General features: G+C 43.7%; 1 protein-coding gene across 4 annotated transcripts in view; it reads right to left on the bottom strand.

Annotated features, from left to right (window-relative positions):
• RAPGEF3 (Rap guanine nucleotide exchange factor 3) overlaps positions 1-24,757 on the bottom strand; it is a 74,210-nt gene extending 49,453 nt beyond the window's left edge. For 2 of the 4 annotated variants that reach the window (XM_081317628.1, XM_081317630.1), the window contains exons 1-2: positions 24,206-24,392; positions 23,179-23,394 (exon numbers count right to left, since the gene is read on the bottom strand). In XM_081317628.1, coding sequence (XP_081173754.1) covers positions 23,179-23,394; positions 24,206-24,241 — 252 coding nt within the window. In that variant the 5' untranslated portion in view covers positions 24,242-24,392. Of the gene's footprint in view, positions 1-23,178; positions 23,395-24,205; positions 24,393-24,546 lie in introns of those variants that run through there. The other 2 variants (XM_081317629.1, XM_081317631.1) reach the window with 2 other exon arrangements.
• Positions 24,758-25,550: the final 793 nt, after the last annotated feature.

Here is a 25,550-nt window from a genome sequence, read left to right as displayed (position 1 = left end):
ATTCTTCCGGCTTTTTCAGAGTGAGCACATCGTCTTTCACGCCAAAGCAGCTGAAAATGAACATTTAAACTGTTAAGAGGAATGGATTGAGTATATCCAGAACAAATATGGGACTAAGAAGTTTCATGTAGTATTTGAATAAGTCTTCCTTTTTCTTTTTTTTCTGTTTTTTTTATATATTCTATATTAATAGTGTTTGTAGTTATCCTATGTGAGCTAGAGAGTGATAGATTTTAGAGTCTATGGTTGTTAGCATATGGTTGTTTATGATTCTTTCTTTGTTTTTTATACCTTGTACTTAGCTCTGGGAAGTCGGGGGGGGGGGGAGGGGGGGAGGGGTAAGGAGGGAGGGATAGGGGAGGGGTAGGGGGGATTGTCAAAGATAAAATGTATGATAAAACTTTTCAATAAAAAAAAAAGAAAATGAACATTTATCAACCTATCTAGATACATAGATAGTTGTACCTAAATACGCGTGTAAGCCTGACTTTACAAGCAGATGGAATCAAAGGGAATGTAAAACAAAAACTTGTCTGAGGCGAGAAGTCATGTTTTTAAAAAAATCAGATAATCCCAGACAATGGGAGTATATATGTTCTTTGCATTAAGGAGAACCATGAATAAATGCAAACCATTTTCTCATAGGAAATAGGCTTAATCTAGCTAGCCATCTATATGAAGTGAACAAAACAGGTAGGATTTTGCTCTTCCACATTTTTCACAATTGAAAAACAAATAAAATACAGAGATGTGAGCATCATAAGAATGACAGTTGATTACTGATAGGGTAACATCACTTTAGCCAAGATAAATGGAAATATTTATATAGGCTGCTTCGGCATAATAGAATGTTTTTAAAAACATGTAAATCCTTCCTCTCTAAAAATAAAAAATAAAAATCGGAACACTTTTATCAGTTTTCCTTGTTCCCTTCCTTCCACACCCTTTTTTACTAATTGTGACTCACACTGGTTTCCAACTCTGTGACTCGCCAAGGAAGAAGAACCTCAGTTCAGACCTTTCCGCAGCAGTTAAGCATATATTATTTTGTTTGAGGACGACGCAAGTCATTGTGAGAGAAAGTCTATGCCTCTCTCCCCAATTAACAATTGCTGAGGAATGGAATTATATTATAGCCGTACTCCTTGCAGACCCACAATGTAAGAGATAAATGCCTGAGTGGACACTCAATTGCTACAACAGCCTTTTCAAATGGCATGCTGGTGGATAAATCAGACTGCATTCATTTCTGGTTGCATAAACTGGAAAAACGGTGTGCATGTTTTTGTAGTCCCTTCTTAAACTCACATACTTAGCCAATAACTCAGGGGTGGTGACTTGGTGACCCTACAGATGTTGCTTAATGTCAGCTTTCAACAGCTCTAACTGAGCATGACCCATTCTGAAAGCATCTGGAAAGGTTTCAGCACACACTCTGCTAGAGAGAAGTTCCCTGAGGATGGACTCCAGCATGAGTCCAAAAACTCAGAAGACTAAACCTCTGGTCCCGGTGACCAACCCAGATTGGATCCTGCAACATCTGGAAGGGTACAGGTTCTCCAAAGCTGACATATAGTAACAGAAATATGACAGTATCAGGATGTCACCAACAAATGCTTATTAGGAGATAAGGGAGTGAAGGAAAGAACATTATTACAAAATCATTCAGGATCACATAATGTATATTTGCTCAAGGTTATGGTGTTACATCTGTGTATAGAAAATAAAACCACAAAGAAAATGCCATCCCTGTTTCAAGGATTTCCTGTGGACACCAAGGAAGTACAATCTGCTGTGGCTGAAAAATATTACTACTACAAAGATGTGAAAGCTTAATGTGTAGTTCCTGATGTGACCAATCCTTTCACACATCATTTAATGTAATATCACCCCATTTATAGATGCAACATTTCCTTCAGAATTAAACTTGCATCAAAAAAATGCCAAATTAAGCCCCATTTACTTTTAGATGCAAATCAATACATATTAACACACACACACACACACACACACACACAGAGAGAGAGAGAGAGAGAGAGAGAGAGAGAGAGAGAGAGAGAGAGAGAGAGAGAGAGAGAGAGAGAGAGAGAGAGAGAGAGAGGAAAACAGACATTACTTCTTCCAACAGGCCAGTCTTTTTACAGCAAAATAATGATGAAGTGACTAACTCAAACAGTGTTTTTTATGGACAGCAGAATGGGAAGGAATGGCATTTTGATTTTTTTTTCCTCTCAGCCCCCTCTTGGGCCAGCTGTGCATAAAGAGAAGTAATTAAATGACATAGCAAGCAGGCAGCAAACTACAAGAGTTACTCCTTTTGACACTTCAGCTAGCAGCAGAGTGGCTTGGCTGGAATGCACTGGAATGCTGAGTACTATAACAAGAACCCACGAAAACATTTCAATAAACACAACTTGTGTTCCTCACATTCTTTTCGGTAGCTGCTTCAGATACTAATCAGCTTGCAACATGGACATGAAAGACTAGCATTTTCCTGGCGCAGATGGCCAGTTTATATTCAAAACAGAAGAAAGAGAAAGGACAGTGGAAGTTCGGATTAACATCTGGCAAAACACAAAAGTGAAATTGGAGATAAGGCAAAACACAGTTACCGTGGAATAAAATCCATTGAACACAATGTGTAGTAACTTATTTCAAAATAAAAATGCATGGGAAGGCACCGTGTGATTTGAATTTAACGACAGCAAGCAGCAGCTGGGTTAACATATCATACTATAAGATAGCTAACCTTTATAGGTAACCTTTATTGTCATTTTTTTACTGTGGGCACACCGGCGCACATTAAAAATGAAATTGTTGCTTGCTCTCAAAAGTGTACACATGCATAACACATCTTTAAACATGCCATATACAACATGTATAAACCTACAACCTAAATAACATATAAATATTAATCACTGTCCATCTTGAATACATAATGTACACCGCCCTGAGTCCTTCAGGAGAAGGGTGGTATAAAAATTTAATAAATAAATAAATAAATAAATAATGGAAGGAGGAAGCTTTAGAGTCCACAAGTTTAATACTGTATGGAACAAAACTGTGAATCTGGACATTCTGCTTCAGATACCACGAAGCCTCCTCCCAGAAGGCAACAAGGAAAACAGGTTGTGAAGAGGACGTGTAGTGTCCCAGACAATCTTGCAGACCCTGCTCAAGCAACGCTTATATGCTACGCCCTGGATGGAAGGGAGGGAACTGCCAATAATCTTTTCTGCCATCCTCAGCACTCTCTGCACCGCCTTCCTGTCTGAAGCGGTGATGCTTCCAAACTGGACTGTAATGATGTATGACAGGATGCTCTCGATCGTCCCTCTGTAGAAAGTGGTAAGGTGCCTTTTATGTGAGCTCAGTCAGGGCATCTTCTTCAGCAAGCTATTATTAAACATTGTCAAGAAAGCAAAGTAGCAGATATGCTACTGTGGTACTTTGGAGCAGAAAGCACCTTGTCATACCCGGCTGATAACCACACTTGGCCAGATGATTTACTTAAAAATGGCAGTGATTCACTTAACCACCATGGCAAAAAACAAAAAAAATCATAAAATTGGCCATAACTCACATAACTGTCTTGCTTAAGAATGGAAATTCTGGCCCCAACTGTGGTCAAATGTCAAGGACTCCCTGTATCTACCTATACAGTCCTATCCCAGTGCCTCAGTAAAAAAGCCAAGTCTCAATGGCTTTCAAAGGCTAAAAGGTTGGGAGGCCTGGTTGCATCTTCCTTCCAAGACCCAACACTAAAAATTAAGTGACACATTCTCTCTTCAGCCCCTTGCAGCCACCTCACAAGAAGCCCTCGGCCTCCACTGTTACTCCCTTCTGAAAACCAGAGCTTCATCCTTTCCACCTTGGCAGAGCAACATTTCTTATTTTCCTTTAAGCTGAGGCGCCCAACTTTGACTTGTGGACTTCAATTCCCAGACTTCAACTTAACTTCAACTCCCAGTCATCGTGTTTTATTTTTATTTTTTATTTATTTTAATTCCATTTATATCCCGCCCTTCTCCGAAGACTCAGGGCGGCTTTACAAGCTTAGCAGTAGCCTTCATTCTATGTATATGCCTGCTTATTAGGGCTTCCCCCCCCAAGCGGCATTATTACAAAGTCAGCTTAATTGCCCCCAACAATCTGGGTCCTCATTTTACCTACCTCGGAAGGATGGAAGGCTGAGTCAACCTTGAGCCTGGTGGGATGCGAACCTGCACTAATTGCAGGCAGCTGGTGTTACTTAAGGAGGCATTAGCCCACTGCTCCACCAAGGCTCTTTTAAACGTAATCAGATTCAGTACTCCCCTCTCTTTCTCCACTGAACTCCATCCAATCCAACATTACCCACTAGTAGAGATAGTCTTCACTTACCAATAGTAATTGGGACTGGGAACTCCATTGTCAAGCAATGCCATCGTAAGTTGAAAAACCATGTGGCCACACTACTTAGTGATGGCAGTCCTGGTTGCCATCATTAAGCGAGAACTGCACGGAGTCATTAAGCAAGGACCTCCCTGACCATCACTTCCAATTTTCTGCCAGCTTCCCTGTTGAGTAAAACCAGCAGGAAAGGTCCGAATTCAGATCACCTGACCACGAGATGCTACATTACAATATCGTAACTACAAACTGGACACCAAGCACGCAGGTCATAATCACGTGACTGCAAGGACACTGTCCCTGCTATAAGTACCAATCAATCAGTGCCATGGTTAAGTTTGAATAATTGTTAAATAAGTTGTCAACAACAACAACTTTATTGATTAGCCCTTGGGCCATATCAAAGTACAAAGTTCCAGCAACAAACCATCACCAAAACTTGATAAAAGCAATCCAAAATGGAATTTGATAAAATACAATTTAAAATGGAATTAAAATACAATTTAAGTTGAAATAGTAATAAAATACAAATTTAAGATATAGATAAAATATGATAACATTATATTTCGGAAGTTGTCATTAAATAAGGAACGTTATGTGTCCACCCTTCAGCAGATTAAAATATATGAAGATTTATCAGACCAGAGAAAGGTAGTACTACAAAAGAGCTGACAAAGAAAAAGAATCAAAGGGACTCCAAACTTCTAGCCTTTCAAAGGCCATTAAAACCTGTTTCTTTCCTCTGTAGATTTTTATTTTTACCACACCTCTTTCATTATCCTTATTTCAAGTCACCCACATTCCTCAAACTACTCTCTACATACAGTGAGTGTCCTTTACCTGATGTCATCTTGACTGAGCTTCCTTACTATCTCTTCAGAGTGCATAATGATACAGCTGCAGCTATACTTTGCAATATTATTTGCCCCTAAGTGGATCAGCGGGGGCAAAAAACCCCGTAATTTTCAAAGCCACAATCCCTAATCTTTGAAGACAACACAATTCATGAGGTAATATACATTTGTTTTGGCTCCTCTTGGTCACTGGCCATCAGCTGCCACAATTGTTCTCTGTCTCCTATTGAGCATTGAGTCTTTTTTTTCCCTCCATAAATGCTCAGAACCTGTTTCTTTCGTGGGCATTTCAAAGCTGTCTCTCAATTCCTTTGGTACAAAATTTCTTCTAATTGCATCTTGCTTTTAGTTGCTCTACTCATCCACTGAATTTGTCCCTTTGTCAGCTGTTTTGTACCATCTCTTTTCTTTGATGGGATAAAACTGCATATGCGCTGATCTGCTGAAGGGTGGCCACACTCAGTTCCAATTCTCTGACTTTTTCTTAATCAAGAACATTTCAGGTCAGGACTACAGATTTCTTGTCTATTCATCATTTGTTCCTTCAACACCATTAACAGAAAACTTTTATTTCTTGTAGTATAGATAGTGAGTCTCCCGTCTCAGACTCTCAGTGTGCTAATACACACTACTCATTTAGAGGAAAAAGTTGTTAGGGGCTCTATTGACAAACTCATAATAATAATAATAATAATAATAATAATAATAATAATAATAATAATAATAATAATAATAATAATAATAATAATAATAATAATAAGAAGAAGAAGAAGAAGAAGAAGAAGAAGAAGAAGAAGAAGAAGAAGAAGAAGAAGAAGAAGAAGAAGAAGAAGAAGAAGAAGTAGTAGTTGGAAGGGACCTTGGAGGTCATCTAGTCCAACCCCCTGCTCAGGCAGGAAACCCTATACCATTTCGGACAAATGGTTGTCCAGTCTCTTCTTAAAAACCTCCAGTGTTGGAGCATTCAGGGCTTCTGGAGGCAGGTTGTTCCACTGGTTAATTGTTCTAACTGTCAGGAAGTTTCTCCTTAGTTCACTGTTCATTTGTTCACTGGAAATTGGCTACCTTATTCCATACAGGCAGTCCTCGACTTACTACAGTTTGTTTAGTGACCGTTCAAAGTTACAACAGCACTGAGAAAAGTGACTTATTACCCATTTTCACACTTAACAACTGTTTGAGCATCCCTATGATCACGTGATCAAAATTCAGACGCTTGGCACATTGACTCATACTTATGACAGTGGCCGTGTCCTGTAACCTTTTTCATACCTACAGCTGACCACCCAACCTCTCAGGATGCTTTGTTTTACCTTTCTTCCTTGTCTCTTCCTCCTGCTCAGGTCTGTTGATAAAATGTTGTCACAAAACATTTTGTGAACAATGTTATTTACAATTAGATGAAATGCTCATTGCTACTTAGGCTGCACTGCTTTAATTTAGAGTTCTTTTAAAACAACATTCTTCTCCCTTGAGGATTTTAAGCAGCTTTCACCCACATAGAAATATTCTTCTCAAAGTAGTGCTTGCTGTCACATGCATTGGCATATCATACGTAATCCATAAACACGTTCTTCAGAACCATTGTTTAATTAATATGCAAATACGCATAGATTAAATAAATAAAGATGCTTACAAATAATCTGTTAAGTGCATTTAACTAAGTAAAAAAAAACTGGGGGCATGCAACATACACAGGTTTAGACAACCCCCTCTTCTCCTGAAAGCATAATAATCACATACATTTACCTGATTCATATATACTTCAGGAAAAATTTGTGACCTTCCCAGGGTTATCATCCACCCAAGACATACCATCGGAGAGGTTTTTACATGTTAGTGAAAATCATGCAGGTGTCAGCATGAGGCCAAATTTGACTAATTTCAAAAAAAGTTAAGCGGGATCTCATCTGGCTTACACTGTAGTGTATTTGGAGGGAAGATCAACAGGAAACAGAGGATTGTATGCTAACTTCAAAAGTATTTTTTTTAAAAAAAAGCCTGCAAGAACTTCATGGCAAGCCACTTCCTAAACACTGGCAAGAAAAACCAAAGAGTTTGTAAAACCACAGGCTGAACCTAGCTTAAGAGAGACCTTCTTCTTATGCCATAAAAAATGATGCCGTACCACTGTTATGAAACATACGTCAGTGAAAGAAGGCTGAAAGAGTGTTGGTTTGTATGCACGATTTAATCAGCCCAGAAGAGGAATGGTAAGGGCTGACATGAGTATACTTTGATTGAATTTGTTTCTTGATTAAATTTTATATGCTGCCCATCTCACTATCAAGCGACTCTATCCTGTCTTCCAAAACTCTCCTTGAAGCAAGAAAGATTTGGCTTTCTCGTTGTTGCAGGGGGTCAGACTAGAAGGCCTCCAGGTCCCTTCCGGCTCTGTTATTCTGTTAATGATAGCAAGAGAGTCAAGCAGAGGTGGCAGAACACCCCAAGGCAGATTTAGGAAGCCCACGCAGCCCCATTTGCATCTGCTATCTCCTCAAGGGTGATGGAAAATTCTCTTTATTTTTATTTCTCGCTTCTTAATCTGAGCCAAACATCGAACATGAGTCTCAGCCCTGAGAATGCCAGCCCAGGCTTGACGTAAAGGCCCCCTTTGTCCCTTTCTTTCTTGATCTTGGAGATTTCAGGAAGCGATAGGCCACCACTAATGTGTTGTTTTTTTATGGATTCTAAGAAATGTCCTCCCAGGAGAACACTTTCTCCCTTCCCTCCCAAGGTGTCCTGCCAGCTCGTCAGGGCTGCTCATTTCCCTCACTGGGGAGTACAAACAGCACCCGCCTCTTAACCTGTTTACATGACAAACATCACAAGGGCTGCCAGCTGCTGTGGAGTGAGCAACAGTGCCTCCAGCCTGGGCTGGGCTCCAAGCAGAAGCGGCAACTCATAGGCAAACTGTCTGCTGGCTGAGGCCAACCTGGCATGCCCCAATTCTGCACACGCCTCTTCATGTCTCCTTTCCCTTTGCCAATAAGCCAAAATGGGACATGTTTATGCCCAGAAGCCATGCAGGAAGGGGGGAAAAACACAAACCCAAAACCAGTAGGTTGGTCACTGTGCCTTTTCGTTTACCTTGACTGGTCAGACATTGCAAGAGAACAGCCAAGTCAGTTTATGGTGGGGGGGGGGAAATTAGGAGTCTGGTAGACCTTCTCATGAGCTGCAATTCCACCGGATGCAACTGATGAAGTGAGCAGCAGTTCACCAATGTTTATGCCTTTTAATATCATTTGCTAGTAAGAAAATGCTAGCTGGCACCTTCTGATTTCTTGACTGATCAAGTGTCACAGCCTTAAGGGAAGTTGCAAGGAATGCAAAGAACAGAGGGGGGGAATGGACGCCACTTTATCCCTTCCTGTAGCCAGGGATCTCTCCCTCCACTATGCCATAAGTAAGGTAAAGGTAAAGGTTCCCCCGCACATGCGTGCTAGTCGTTTCCGACTCTAGGGGCCGGTGCTCATCTCCGTTTCAAAGCCGAAGAGCCAGCGCTTGTCCGAGGACGTCTCCGTGGTCATGTGGCCGGCATGACTAGACGCCAAAGGCGCACGGAACGCTGTTACCTTCCCACTGTAGTGGTCCTTATTTTTCTACTTGCATTTTTACGTGCTTTCGAGCTGCTAGGTTGGCAGAAGCTGGGACGAGTAACAGGCGCTCACTCTGTTAGGCGGCACTCGGGATTCAACCCGCCAAACTGCCGACCTTCTGATCGACAAGCTCAGCGTCCTAACCCACTGAGCCACCACGCAAGCCTGCTTTTAAGCAACCCAAGACTGGGGTTCAGAGAGGTGGGGGCGGGGGGGAAAGGATCTCATTCTTTTGAAATCACTCAAGCACTAGAATCATGGATCAAACATTATATTAACCACGTAAACTACTGGTTCCTTTTTCTTTTTTTATTTCTGACAGGATGAGTGCAGAAAAAACCCACCCAAAGAAATGAGGGTTAAATCCTATCGCCTACTCTGTGGGTCAGGCTTAAAGAAAAGGAAAGGCCGTTCCAAGAAAGACAGCCATTCCCATCATTTTTATTTTGCAAGCCTTGGTTTAGAAAGAAAATCTGCCTCGTCTGCAACCTCTCAGTGCAATTACATCAGCTGAGAAGGGCATGGCTAGATGGCATTTGTACCAAGGGCCAGGTGCCACCTTCTGTACTCAAAGATAATACTGAAAATGTAAGTGATTTTTCCATTTGATACCAGTCAGTCTAGCTGCCAGTTGAAGTCCGGAAGGTCCTAAATTTCCAGTAGATTATCTCCTTCAAGGACAGGCATGCTGAGATTAAAACACAGAGGGCAATATCTGGGCTGCAGGAGAAGCCAGCTCCTGGCTAATGTGGATCCAATTCTCCTTCTATGACAAATAAGGGGAGGGGGTTGCTAGAAGATGGACTAGGTATCTGGCTTATTCTTGCCTGAGATTTCAACCAACCATCTACGTTTAATATACCATAATGGGATTCATTTGCTTTTGGCTTACTCTGCCAAATGAACCGTGCCGCTGAGATTACTAAACCATTGCATGAATCATAGCTAAATCACAGTTAAACAGATCTTGCTCAGCACAGTCAGCTAGACTGTAAGAAAGTAGTTGTGGGAAGAATCCAGAGAAAGAAATGTTTTGGGAAATATTAAAAAGGCAGAATATATTTCCCCAAAGGATTTTAAAGGCAGAAACCAACCCCCCACAAGTCTCTCTGCCCCAAACTGAAACCAGGTCTGCAGAAATCCAGATGTGATAATCTTATCAGAAAGATTGGAGCCAGGAAGCTGGGATTAGAAAGACAAAGATCTCTAGAATCAACAGTCCCTTACACCAAAAAAATCCGACACTAATCAGCCACAGCCACAGGAAAGCAGGATATGACCTTTGGGACGTAATAGGATTAAATCACCACCGTCAGAATACCAGAAAGGCACACTCAGACTAAGGTCAAAGTTCATGCCACAGGAACAACTCCAAACAAAAGCCCAAGAAGGTATAAAATCCCACTCCCTACTACATGTGATCAGTTTTTCCAGAGCCATCTTTCTATCTGGCTCTCCTCTTCAATAAACTACAACCTTCTTCCTAAAGCAGTCTCCATATAGTTAATTCCCAGCTTGGACTGGACCCTGATGAAGATTTTTCTTTCAACATAGTCAAGCAAAACACACAATCTCCCTCCCCTCAGTTCTTCTTTCTCAGTCTGCTTTCAGTCATTGGCAATTCCTGAGCATATTGGGTTGGATTTTCTGTATGTTTTCCTCTCTCCTTCTCTCTCTCTCTCTCTCTCTCTCATGAAACACTATGTGCTGGATACTGTTTAACCACAACCTTTCATTGGTTCATTAAATTGGTCATCAAATTCTCTTATCACACACACAAAAAGCTCTTTCTGGGCTAGATTAGCAAGCAACCCCTCCAAATATATCAAATTTACCCTTTCAGCTGCTGATCCTTAGAATTAATAATGTATTGACCAAATAGATCAGACATGTCATACACAAGGCCCGGGGGCCAGATCCGGCCCGCGAAGTGGTTTCATGCGGCCCGCGAAGCCATCCTGGAAACAGTGAGGGAACGGCCCCCATTGCCTTGGCCCCAGCCCAGAGATCCTCCTTCTGCCAGAGACCCTCAGATCTGTCCCACTCCTGCCCAGTCCCCCATATAGGCACCCTTGATGCGAACGATGTAGAGCTGGCCACGCCCACCCAGTAGGCCATACACACTCTACCCACGCCCACCCAGTAGGCCACGCCCACCCTGGCCATACCCACCCGGCCCCTTGAGGGCAACTGCAATGTTGATGCGGCCCTCAATGATATTGAGTTTGACACCCCTGAAATAGATGTTCTAATCCAGCTAGGCTTACTTGTAATATAAACTAGCTGCTCTTTGATTAAAAGTGTACTTAATTAAAAATTGGCATTCACAATTCAAAATGAAAAATAGAAATAAAAAGAAAAAAGGTTGAATTCTGTTAGATTAATTAAACCACTTCTACTAATCACATTTGGGGAATAAACCAAACACAGAGAACATCTTATTGCAGTTCTGTTCGGGCAAGTGTGCTACAGAACTGTCTCTCATCCTGAGATAGCCATTCTCCTATTCCAGTGGTGGCAAAACTATGGCACACATGCCAGAGGCAGCACTCAGAGCCCTCTCTGTGGGCACACACGCATCGCCCCAGCCCCGCCTCCCCCTGCGGCCCACTCTTCCCCAAAAGACAGAGTTGTGCCCGGGCATGGCCCACGCAGAGCAGAGCAGCCAAGGACATGGCAGCCAGGCAGCGGGGACAAGACTCCGCCCTCGTGCCCCATTGCGCGCAGTTGATCCTACGGGGTGCAGGCAGAGGGCGTGGTCACCATGGCACTGCTGGGTCATCTGGGAGATCTGTGGCTGGTCGTGCAGGCGGTGAGTGGCCCAGCGGGTGGGCGAGGGCGGAGTGTTGGCATGGCAGGTGGGCCCAGAATGGAGCGGAGTGGGGGCAGGGTGGGTGGGGGCAGAGTGGGTGGGACGGGGGGCAGAGCAGGAGCCAGTTTGGGGGTGGGGCCGTTTTTTGGGCACTCGGTCTCTAAAAGGTTCGCCATCACTGTCCTATTCAAACTATATCTGTATCATATTCAGCGAAGGCAGAGTCCACTGTCACTCAATCAGTACAGAGTGGGGAGGGCGGACTAAGAATTTTTTTATACCCAAATTCATACACCAGGCTAGAAACCAGGAAACCATGAGTTCTAGTCCTGCTTTAGGCACAAAATAAGCTGGATGACCTTGGGCTAGTCATATCAGCCCTAGGAAGCAGGCAATTCCTGCTTCCAAATGACCTTGCCAAGAAAACTCAAAGGTGCATTCTGTGTGTGTGTATATATGTGTGTGCGCATGCACACACCCACACACAGATGCAGATGAACATGCACACATACACATATACACAAAAGGTATACTAAAAGCCAGGAGCCATAAATAATTTGTTATAAAAATAACATTAAATGATGTTGTTTTTTAAAAAATAAGTCCTTACTTGTTTGAGACATAACCTTTGAACATTCCTAAACACAGTACTAAGTAAGATTTTCTCTGAAAAAGAAGAAATAACTAAGGAAACATATTGGGACTGACTTTCGGTACATTTTGTGTATGTGCATATGTGTCTCTGTATGTGTATACATACACATACCCATGGCTATTTAAGCTAAATAAATCTAGAATTGCTTCCCTCTTATCTTGTTCCCTACTTATTATATATTTATTTTACTTAGTTTCATCTCCTACTTTTTTTCTTCCTGGAAATGGAAATCCATGCTTCCTTCTCCCAAACCTAGCTACACTATCACAATCTGGCTATGTCTTTGAGAACTACTGGCACAAGGTCACCTAACCAATTTCGTAGCAGAATGGAGACCTGAAGCCAAGTCTCCCTAAATGTCATCCAACACCTTAGTCACCACAGCAGACCGCTAAGCAACATTTCACTTCTGCAAAACTCACCCTGTCGCTTCACTCTGGAGAGGTTTTATTTTAATCACACATGAGGAAGGATCATCTTAATAACTGCAGTCTTCCGGGCAGAGCAAGGAGTCTAATATGACAGTACTTAAGGATACTTGGCTCCCTCTGCTCCTGAAGAGCCACAATCAAACAAACGGGAGAAAAGGGAAAATACAAGCTGGCAGGAATAGCCAATACTCCAGAAGATAGGCTTAAGATACAGGGGGATCTGGACAGACTCGAACACTGGGCGCTATCTAACAAAATGAAATTCAATGGTGAAAAAAGTAAGGTTCTACATTTAGGCAGGAAAAACCAAATGCACAGGTATAGTATAGGTGGTACCTTGCTCGATAGTAGTAACTGTGAGAGGGATCTTGGAGTCCTAGTAGACAATCACTTCAATATGAGCCAGCAGTGTGCTGCAGCTGCCAAAAAAGCCAACACAGTGCTAGGCTGCATTAACAGAGGGATAGAATCAAGATCACGTGAAGTACTAATACCACTTTACAATGCCTTGGTAAGGCCACACCTGGAATACTGCATCCAGTTTTGGTCACCACAATGTAAAAAAGATGTCAAGACTCTAGAAAGAGTACAGAGAAGAGCAACAAAGATGATTGGGGGACTGGAGGCTAAAACATACAGGGAACGGTTGCTGGAATTGGGTATGTGTATGAAGAGAAGGGTGAGGGGTGACATGATAGCAGTGATCCAATATCTCAGGGGCCAGGCTGTTCTCCAGAGCACCTGAGAGCAGGACAAGAAGCAATGGATGGAAACTAGTCAAGGATAGAAGCAACCTAGAACTAAGGAGAAATTTCCTGACAGTTAGAACAACTAACCAGTGGAACAACCTGCCTCCAGAAGTGGTGAATGCTCCAACACTGGAAGTTTTTAAGAAGAGACTGGACAGCCATTTGTCTGAAAATGGTATAGGGTTTCCTGCCTGAGCAGGGGGTTGGACTAGATGACCTCCAAGGTCCCTTCCAACTTCTTCTTCTTCTTCTTCTTCTTCTTCTTCTTCTTCTTATTATTATTATTATTATTATTATTATTATTATTATTATTATTATTATTATTATTATTATTATTATTATTATTATTATTATTATTATTATTACATTGCTCAAATAAACCTGGATAATGAATAGCTATTGCTGAGTTGTGTGAAACATATCCTCCTGATGAGGGGATACTTTCCAATGCAGTTCTAGCAACAGACCATAAAGAGAAAATTGCTGTTGAGCGTAACTTCGTCCCAAAGAAATCAAACTAACATGTTCCATATAAACATTGAATGAAAAATAAATACGCGTAGGGTTCCTTCCCCCGTTTTCTCTCCTTACCTTAACATCGGGCAACTGAACAAATTCTGACTGACCCATCGCAGCTGCAAATGTTGGCTTTAAAAAAAAAAGTTGCAGGATCTGAAACTTTGAAAGCTGGAGTTATCTTTTTGCTGCCACGTTGTGAAAAGGCCGCATTTCCATTGGACAACAGGTGAAAGATGTCCAGGTGTGGGTGGTGGGACTTGGCCCGAAGGGGACCAGTCTGTCCTGTTTTGTGGCAGAAGATGTTGGAAACTGAACTCTGGACCACTGACTGATTCAGCACTGTTCTCAAGAGGTAGAGAGATACATTTTTTGTTGCCAAGCAGATTAGTAAGAATCGCTATGCACAGACTTGTAGCCAAATCTGGCTTGCTACCAAGTCAGAAATGCACAAGGATCAAGCTGTCCTTGCCTTTTGGCATTTGTTCTGCCAACAGCAGATAATTTATTTTATTTATTTTAATTCCATTTATATCCCGCCCTTCTCCGAAGACTCAGGGCGGCTTACAAACTTAGCAGTAGCCTTCATTCTATGTATATGCCTGCTTATTAGGGCTGTCACACACACCCCAAGCGGCATTATTACAAAGTCAGCTTAATTGCCCCCAACAATCTGGGTCCTCATTTTACCTACCTCGGAAGGATGGAAGGCTGAGTCAACCTTGAGCCTGGTGGGATGCGAACCTGCACTAATTGCAGGCAGCTGGTGTTACTTAAGGAGGCATTAGCCCACTGCTCCACCAAGGCTCCACCAAGGCACCAATACCTCACCTCTAAGAGCTTCACTGCTTTCTCTGTTTACCTTCTGGCCCCACACCTAGCCCTTGAAAAGAGAATCTATAACTTAACTGGAAGACAATAATTCAATAATTAGCATCTCCAGTTAAAAGATCTCAGCTAACAAAAGTAGGAGTCCAAGGAGACAACATTAACTTAGTTGGGCTAAAGGGCTGACACGCTATAAAATGCAGTAAGGAAACCAGGTCTTCTGATTATTGCTACACAGGTAGATCCTCAACTTACAACAGTTCACTTAGTGACCGTTCAAAGTTACCATGGCACTAAAAAAAGTGACCTATGACCATTTTTTACACTTATGACCGTTGCAGCATCCCCATGGTCATGTGGTCCAAAATCAGATGCTTGGCAATTGACTCACATGTATGATGATTGCAGTGTCCCAAGGTCATGTGATCACCTTTTGCGACCTTCTGACCTTCAAAGTCAATGGGGAAGCCAGATTCACTTAACAAAACTAACTTAACAACTGCAGTGAATCACTTAACAACTGTGTCAAGAAAAGTCGTAAAATGGCGGAAAACTCAGTTAACAAATGGCTCATTTAGCAACAGAAATTTGGGGCCATACGTTATCACCGTAAGTCGAGGACTACCTATACCAGAATTCTCTGCCTATATGGCTGATTTGTTCCTGTTGCTTCCATTTTAACACCTAGAGTCTCCCTCTCTTAGAAGCCACCCCGCTGAACTTCCACATCTGCTCCCCACTTTCAGATGTTCAGATGTTGGAAAAGGATCGCAGTTCAGCCAATATTCATGAAAGGAGTCAGAAGTTCATGAGAGCCAAAGGCATAATTTTCAGCACATGGTATCACTTGTGTAGCACTTTGGGGCTGCACTATTAAAAAAACAACAGCACCACAAAGAATGAGGTTGCTGTAAAAGGTACAGGTATCATCGGGATAACGCCTTCTTCTAATAGCTGACATTACAAGAGGTGAAATAGCAATAGCAATTAGGCTTATATACTGCTCCAGACTGCTTTACAGCATTCTCTGGATGGTTTACAATGAAGAAGCCTTATTTGCATATTGCCCCCAACAATCTGGGTCCTCATTTTACTGACCTCGGAAGGATGGAAGGCTGAGTCAACCTTGAGCCCCATCAGGATTGAACTCCTGGCTGTGGGCAGAGTTAGCCTTCAATATCGCATTCTAACCACTGAACTGCCAGGGCTCAGGGCACACCATACTCTGGATGCAGATGCCACCTGAGACCAAAACTGCATGAACAACTGAGGATTTTAATTGACTTTTCCCCTGCTTCAATTTATATATGCATTAGCTAAAAGCACTTTCCCACTTAATGTCTGGTATTCTTATTTACTTTGGGGCTCTAGGATGGACTTATCCATTAGGCCTGGGGCATAAAAAACCATGAAAATCTTTTTTTTCTCCCCTAAATCAGAGAGAATAAAAATTAAATAAAAGTTAACTTTTGATTTCTAAAATATACATATTCTTCTATTTCCTCCCATACTTTTCATCTTTTTTTTTCTTTTTTCTAACTTTACTTTAAATATGTTTTCACTTTTACCTTTTACTATGTAAAAATCTTCAATAAAAATACCTTAAAATATGAAGGCAACATACATACAAGTCCAATTAAAAATTCGGTCATGCATTACATGCTACCAAGAAACTACTGAAAATCCTATGCAATTTAATATGAAGATGCTCAGCTCTCCACATTTTTCTTACTGTCAGCATGCTTTCAAGCATGAAGTTCTCTACACTACCAGTCAAAAGACAATGTATAGCTGCTTTATGGTTCTATTCATAAAGTGACTGCCCACAGCCCCTGTAGTGAGCAGGGCTCCCTCAGGCGAAGGTCCTTCAGCCCTTTCCCAACTATCTCTTCTACATCTTGCCATTTTCCTAGAGAGATTCTCTGTAGATCGATTGATTAACAATATTGCTAATCCATTCCAAACCTGATGCATTTGGGGCATTAACTATCAGAGAAGATTAAAAATTGCATTAGGAATATAATCAATACAACTTGATTATATTGATTGCCTATGATATCCTAGCATGGTGCCCACAACCAGCTCAGAGTAAAGCCCCAATGAAATAACACCAGCTTCCCTACAAAATACACGGAGGAGCAGTGCCACAAAGTAACCCTGGGTGAAGAGAGGTCAACAATGTGGGGACTACTATGTCACTTACTCTTAGCACTATGAGTAAATGACAGCTATGTCATTTACTCTTTATACACTGTGTAAGGAGAGAAACATGCCCTCTCTTAAATATTCAAATCAGACAGAGTGATCCAGTTCTACCAAGACATTACTGTGTATCCTGGTGTTATACTATAGCATAACCAACCTTTGAATTGGGTCCAATGCTAACCAATGCATCAACATAAGAAAGATTATCAATCTATACTAAGGGGATTGTCAGTCAACAACCAGCTCTTCTAGTTGCTATGTTTTGTACCAATTGCTTCTACTGTGTTTTCTCCAAAGGCAGCTCCATACATACCACTGTCAGCCCTGCAGCTCCAGCCATCTCTTGCTCAGGCTTGTGCGGTGCTGCCACCGGTTCAGCTCATTCCCCTCCCCTGCTATCACTTTTCTAGGATGGTTGCTGTTATGTTGTAACACCACGTGGTAAGCTGGAGCAGCTAAGGGCCCTCCTGCAACCCAGACTCCAGGTCTCCAGTGCTGCTATTGGCTGTCCCTAGGCGGCAATGGGTTGCTTTAAATCTATTGGCTGCCACCTAGGGGCCAGGCTATAAATTGCTGCAAGCTGCAGCCCAATTCTCAGTTCAGATCCAGCAAGCAATAAACCGTGAGCTTTGTTGAACTCACCTGCTTCGTCTCCTTTCCTGCGCGAAGAACTCACTACACAACAATCACGTACCACCTGCCAAGTGCCAATGTACCACAGGTGGTACCGGTACCACTGGTTGAAAAGCCCTGCTATAGAGAAGCTCAGCTGCTTCTTCAGGCTCCACTCTCTGCAGAATCCCAGATTACTACACAAGATGTTCACCTCATTACCACAGGGAATCCAGGGTGAAATATGGGGAATTACGGCTGCAAATAAACCACACAAAATCATCTGATGTGGTTGCAGGTGCTTTGACCTGCCCATCTTTCCCTAGTAGAGTCCAGGATACTCTGAATGTGGCCCTCAGGTAAGAATCTGCAGATAAAATGTGTGCAAGGAATAACTGAAGCTTTGCCATTGGTTTGCTTGAAGATGGATCAAATAAATTTCTGGAATCACCCCACCAGGTTGCTATGGAATTATCTCCTTGGTTCTGTTCCTGACTGCTATCTGTTTTTTCCTACCCATCAGAAGGAAAGCATATAGAAGCCTCCAGAGACAGCCCAATACGGTTCTCCTAGTCCAGACATGTCAAACACAAGGCCCAGGGGCTGGATCCGGCCCGCGAAGTGGTTTCATGTGGCCCGCGAAGCCATCCTGGAAACAGTGAGGGAATGGCTCCCACTGCCTTGGCCCTGGCCCAGAGACCCTCCTTCTGCCAGAGACCCTCAGATCTGTCCCACTCCTGCCCAGGCCCCCATAGGCACCCTTGATGCGAACGATGTAGAGCTGGCCACGCCCACCCAGTAGGCCATATGCACTCTAGCCACGCCCACCCAGTAGGCCATAGGCACTCTAGCCACGCCCACCCAGTAGGCCATGCCCACCCTGGCCACACCCACCCGGCCCCCTGAGGGCAACTGCAATGCTGATGCGGCCCTCAATGAAATTGAGTTTGACACCCCTGTCCTAGTCCAAGTGTTACTTATAACTCAGCTCATTCCTTCTCTACTTTCACAGCAGTCCTGAGACAAACACCACTTTTATTCCCCTCTGCCATCTAAAAATAAATCCTCTCAAAATAACAAACCAAGTAGGGCTCTGCCCACTCTCCCTCATATTGTCAGCAGGAACTCAATGGACTCTTTCATCGAAAACGTTCCCCGCATATAGAAAATTAGACAGCAGTTACAAAGATCGTAGTCTAGCATTTTTCCTGTCATACTGGTTTCCTGCAGGTACCATATTTAGATATTTCTATATGGGGGAATATTTTTTTTGTTATATTTATAATATACCTTTTGTTGAGGAACACATACTTCCAGCATCCTCATTTGTGCCAAGAAGGAAAGGTGGCACAATTGACCTGGAGGAGGAGTGCAGAAATCCGGATTCAAGGATAAAATGGGACTCAGAGCATTTTCCTTGGGATTGTGTACGAGGCAGACAGACAAGCTCAGGAAATGAAGCAGCTATTTAAAGACTTTCCTGATCAGCGCTACGCTGTTTCCTTGCATGCTCCAAACCACATTTTGTCCTTTCAATCGGGATCCCTGAGTTGTCCTATTAACCATGTGGAGTTTCACAACATCTGGGCTACTTCCTCTCTTTACATCTTGAGCGTGGTGCACAAATCATGAATCTTGAACTTGGGAAACTGGTATCGGGATGACCTGAAGACTTGGTTATTCCAACAAGCGGGTCTGGACTGACTGTTTTTTTAAAATTTGGCTTTCACCGAGTTAAATTGTCATGTATCTATTACATTTTATGTTCAATTTCTTTTTTAAATTTTGTATTTCATGTTTCTTAATTTTTTTTTTGCTGTTAGCCGCCCTGAGTCCTTAGGGAGAAGGGCGGCATATAAATTCAATAAATCTAATCTAATATCTCTTCACCATCTCTTTAATTCTAAGAGATCGTTCAGCAGGGAGGATGGGAAACATATCGCAGAGGAGATTTATTAAAAAAACGTATCATAATGTGATTTTCAAAGAAGAGTTTGTCTTCACCGCAGTAGGCCAACCTTCCCCATTGGGCTGCTCCCAGGATCCATTGGCACAGCAACACCCATTCGCTATTTGGAGCCCCGAGGCAGCTGCTGATGATCTAAAACCAAGTTAGATGAGAGGCAGGAAAGTGATTAACACTGACAAGTAACAAGTGCGCTCCTGCCCAGCATGCTGCAGGGCCACCATTTTTCTTTCTTTTCTTTTTTTTTTTTTTGGTCTCCGTGGATGTGTCCAGACAGATGTGAGTGGAGCTTTCTCTCAACACCGTCTCATCGATTTCCAAAGTCACAATGTTAAATTTTATCGAGCTAAATTTTTAAGCAGAAGCTCTTGGACCTGTCACGTTAAACGAAGACCACCCACCCACCCCCACACACAGCCTCCTACCAACCTCATCTTCCAAGTACTGTTCTACCCTCTATTGCATTGGTTCAATTGGCACATATACTGATCGTGCCAAGCCACAGCTTTCTTAATTGTGACAGCTTAAAAAGTCTCAACCTGACAGGGTTCACGCAACGTACTGACTCATGAATTCTGCAAGCACAAACAGCAGGGTACACAGACCACCGCAACGCTGCCACCACGACCCTACTCTGTAAGTGGAGAATAACTAAGATTATACTCTTCCGTGGGCAGGTCAAACTTATCCTCTTTCTGCAGTGCCTGGATTTGATTTCACAGTGATTATACCTTCCTACCATTTCCTGCTTTGAAGTGGGGGAACAGATAAATCCCAGAAACTGGCACATCACTACTTGAAACTGTTTGCACCAGAGGAATTTTTTCACTTGAACGCCCACCTTACTCCCAGGTTCACTGCCCATGTGACCAATGAAACAGCCACAGCTCCAGGCAACCGCTCAAACTCACAGAGACCAAGCCACTTCCGAAGGGAGCCATCACCTCCCCTTTCTCTCCCCTCCACACCCCACCCTGCTTTTTCCGGCTGGTGGCTGCAGAGACCAGCGAGTCCGTCTGTCGCCAGAAATCCGGTCAAATTAGGCAGGAAGCCAGACCAGGAGCCTGTCCTTTTCTTCCTAGCTATGTTTGGCTATTCCTTGGTATCGCCCTTCCTTAGACCAAAGAAAAAAAGCCAGGAGTTCCCTGGGGAAGCTGCCTTCCTCGCAATGGGGGTGATAGCCAGTGTGCAGCTCTTTAATCAGGGAAAAACGGAGACACTTTGTCGAACAAAAGCCTCCAAACTCAAGAGTCGAGGATCTCTTTGCTGGCTTAGGTCCTCCAGCCCTAATTTGAATCGCATCTAACTCCTGGAATACATTATTCTTTTCTCCCTTTTAAGGCTAAGGTTCAAATCCCAGAACACTTCCTAACCTTAGGAAATAATTAGAAAGAAAACCACTTACTCTGAGCTTGTACCAAGTGCTTTTTTTTGGCACTCCTAAGTAAGCAGAGGCTATCTTTTTACTCCTTGGATTCTTTAAAAAAAAAAAAAAGCTAGTATTTTCGGGAAAGATAGCTTTCAGGCAGGCGTGGGTGCTTGCACATCCTGCTTAGAGGCAAAGGAACAGGCTTTTTTTGGTTTGTTTATCTGTTACTTGCTGGTGACTAAGGAACTCAAACTGCTACTTTAGCTGAATGACAATGCTGAGTGGTTGGTCACATCAAGGTTTCTCAACTTCTGCAACTTTAAACTGGGTGGACGTCAACTCCCAGAATTCCCCAGTCAGCACGGGATTCTAGGAGTTGAGGTCCATAAATCCTAAAGTTGCAGAAGTTGAGATATATTGGATTAGACCCTATTTTTTCCAGGAGTACGAAGGACGCATCCCTCCCCTCCGCCATTCTTTAAATAGGAGATGGTAGCTCTTCCCTTTTTTTTTCTTTATTTCTTTCCCTAAGTTTAAGGTTTTAGGTGACTTTCCCTGAAAAGATCCGTAGTAAAAAGAATGTTGTGGCAATAAGAAAGAAGCGATAAAATAAAGGGGGATCTTATGGACGCGTTTGCCAAGTCATAATTTTTCATCAGGGTTTTTACTAACTGAGCCACAGTGGCTGGGCTCACGCAGGCAACAGGTGAACCCGAACCAAACCACACAGTGACTCCCACCAAGGTGTGACCCCAGTTAGTGAGACAGACTCTAATTGCTGCCATCTACCTGGGAGCTGAAAGGAAGCATAGCCACCGCCGAAGGGTGGAAAATAAAGCCAGCAATCAAGAGTTGGAAAATTCAAAAGCTGAAATTCAGGGAGCTTATAAGTTTACATGTTCTATCTGCAAGCTCTGCAGCTCATTCGGGCAACCAGGGCCCAGGCTGTCTGCCCCACATCTGGTTGAAACCACCAGATGGAACCCAGCAACAGCCAGGATGAGGCCCGTGCTAATAGATTTCAACAGACAAGATCAAAAGCAAGAGCTTGGATTATTAAGCAAGCCAGACTGTGAGAATCGTCTCATTCATCAAAGGTTGTTGAGAGTAGCCTTAACCACAGATGGGAGCAAAAACTCCAAACATTTGCGTTAAGTGTACAGAGATGCTGATCACCTGAGGTATCTCTGATGAGGGAAAGCTAATTTCCATTCTATCTTTGTAGCTGGGGAAGGCGCCAGGTTATTCTTGTAGAATGCTGAGCAGAAGCGAGCATTCCGAACATATTTGGACAAGCAAAGTCAATGGGAAAGCCGGATTCGCTTAACAACCATGTAACCAACATAAATAACTACAGTGGTTCACTTAACAACAGTGGCAAGAAGGAAACACAACTCACTGAACAAATTTCTCACGTGGCAACAGAAATTTTTGGACTCAGTTGTGGCCATAAGTCAAGGACCACCTGCACACTGTGTGATGTTCTGAGAATCGACTCAAGTAGGCCTGTACTCACTGGGAGCAGGCAGGTTTTCACCATAAGGGATAAACAAAGCCCATGCAGGGGACAACTTCGGCCAGTCACTCAATAGCGTCTTTCTTAGAAAGCAAAAAGAAACAACAGAACCGCCAACACATTTCTGTTAAGAACAGCCATATTAAAAAAAAGGAATTTCTTCTTTTCTTTTTTTTTAAATCAACCATAGCGCCCCCCCCTCCCCGCCCCCTCTTCCCCGACAACAGAAGAGATGTAAGGGACAAGATGTCAACTTTCTCAGGACACACAAGGAATATTTGTTAGGCCTGTGCTAAAATAAAATCCGCACTCAGATTCTGGTGATGTAAAAAAAAAAAGATTGCACATCCTGCTTGAAAGCGAAAGCACACGGATCCCTTAGCCCTGCTCATGTCAGCACTCTGCTTTGGCTCTGACTCACAGGCGTAAATAACAAATGAGTGATTTATCCTAGCGGGCATCAATATTCCTGCCTCTGGGGTGGAGAAGCTCCTTGTGACTGCATAGACATATCCATCAGCCTTTTCTCTGACCTACAATCCTTGGATGCTAAGCGGTCTCCTATCTCCAGGGCCAACCTTGCTAGCCTCAAAGCCTAGGCAGGTTGGCCAATAGCTCCCATAAAATAGGACCAACCCGATTGTCTGCAACCACCAAGCGTTCTTACTTACCCATCGGATGCCCTGGATCCTCGGGGCACTGGTCATCTGTCCCTCCAGCTGGATCCGATAGCTGCAGCTACGGAACAAGTGCATTTTTTTCCAAAGCTCGTAGAGGAGGTTTCTTTCAGGGACTGGATCCACAAGTCCCGTGGAGAACTGGGACAAGTCTGCAAGCTCACCGGGTGGAAGATTGACATTCCACCTTCCTTGCCCACTCCAGGCCACCTTTGAGAGCAAGAAAAAAAAATAGCCATTTAAAAAGAAAACAGGAACAATTCCTTTCTTCCCATCCTGTCAGCCTTGGACGTCGTTCTTCGAAAGAGCAGTGTTATCATCACAAGTAGACCAGGTACTCTTCGACTCACGACCACAACTGAGCCCAGAATTTAGGTTGCTAAGTGAGAAATTTGTTCAGCGAGGTTTGCCCCGATTTACTACGTATTTTTCTTGCCACATTTCTTAAGCGAAGCACTGCAGTTGGTAAGCCAGTAGTAATGCGGTTGTTAAGTGAATCTGCCTTCCCCATTGACTTTGCTTGTCAGAAGGTTGCAAAAGGGGATCACGTGACCCTGCAGGGACACTGCAACCGTCATAAATATGAACCAGTTGCCAAGCATCCGAATGCAAATCACATGACCACGCGGATGCTGCATTGGTCATAAGTGTGAAAAATGGTCGTAAGTCCCTTTTTCCAATGCCATTGTAACTTCAAACTGTTTTAAGTCGAGGATTGCATACACATACATACATACACACACACACACACACACACACACACCTATACACAGTGCCTTTTTTGTAAAAGAAAAAGGTGCCGGAACTCACACATGTCATACAACCTGCCTTGCCCTACCCTACAAGGTTCCATCCAAAAAAGGTGCCGGAACTCTGTTCTGAGAGTTCTATGAGAAAAAAAGCCCTACATATACATATACATATACATATACATATACATATACATATACATATACATATACATATACATATACATATACATGGTGTTTTATTGCACTTCAGAGCAGTCAAAACTTCTTACTTCTACGATTTCAGCAAGGACAGCCACAGCATTCATTGAGGGAGGGAGGAAAGGAACTCAGCAGAAGAATGGTTTGCCTGAAGTCCACGTTGTGATATTAAATGAGAGAGTTGACCTAAAAATCTGACCCGAACAAGGCTGCTTTGAGAACACTCCTTTTCCTTTTAATTCCTCTCCGGTATTTTTTTTTTCTCCCAACTTTTGAAGCGTTGGACGATCAGGTGCCACAAGTTCTTTATCACCCCTTTGGATTTAACCCAGCTCCTCCTTGCGCCGGAGTTCCTAAATCCGGGCGTAGGGACCGCGGAAAGCAGGAATCGGGGCTTCTCCCTTAGGCTTACCTTCATGTCCGGTGCCTGGTCCTCATTGAGAATTCTGGGCGCAGCGGGGGGCGGGGGGGGAGCTCGCAACCTTGGGGGAAATCACACGCGACGCTGTTAAGGATAGCCGCGAAACGGGACCGTCGGGCGAGAGCGGTCACAAAGCGGACGAGCTCGATCTCTTTTGGTGTGAAGTTGCGATCCGGTCGGAGGCGTGCTCCTTGCAAGAATGTTTCGCTGGCACGCCCGCAGCCGTGCGGGAGCCACCAGGATCTTCTCGCTCTTGGCTTCCTGCTCTCTCTCTCTCTCTCTCTCTCTCTCTCTCTCTCTCACACACACACACACACACACACACACACACACACAACGAGCGAGAGGGATAAGGAGCGCGCGCGCGCGCGCGCACACACACACACACACACACACACAAGTTCTTTGCTTGCGCACCTTCCCTCTTCTGGAGACGCGGGACTGAGGCAAAAAAAAAAAGTAGGAAAAGCGCCGCCAAGGCTGCCGCCAGGAGACCGACCTCCTTGGCCCTGAGTCCAGAAGCATTCAGCTGGAAAAGCCCGGGAGCAACTTCCCACCCCCCTCCCAACCCAGGAACCTGGAAACCGGCAGGCAGCGACGATTGTGGTAGAGCAGGGATCTTCAAACTTGGCCCTTTTAGGACTTGTGGACTTCAACTCCCAGAATTCCTCAGCCAGGCACACTGGCTGAGGAATTCTGGGAGCTGAAGTCCACAAGTCATAAAAGGGCCAAGTTTGAAGACCCCTGTCAGGTAGAGCGAGTCCCGAGCTCAAAAGCAGCTGCCGGTGGGAGGAGAGGGGCCTGGCTGGCAGAAGACGGTGGGCGAGCGAGGCACTTGGCCGACCGACCCCCCCCCCCCCCGCCGTAGCGAACTCCACGGACGTTCAGAAAATCAGCTTCGCCTCGTTTCTTTCAGCCTTTCGGCCGCCAGAGCGGGCTAGAAAACAACACGCGATTCTGCAAAGATCTACCCGTTTCTCTGTTTCGGGGGGGGG

The sequence above is a fragment of the Vipera berus genome (genome assembly GCF_964194415.1).
Source record: "Vipera berus genome assembly, chromosome: 2".
NCBI lineage: Eukaryota > Metazoa > Chordata > Lepidosauria > Squamata > Viperidae > Vipera > Vipera berus.
This window is presented reverse-complemented; position numbering and strand designations above follow the sequence as displayed.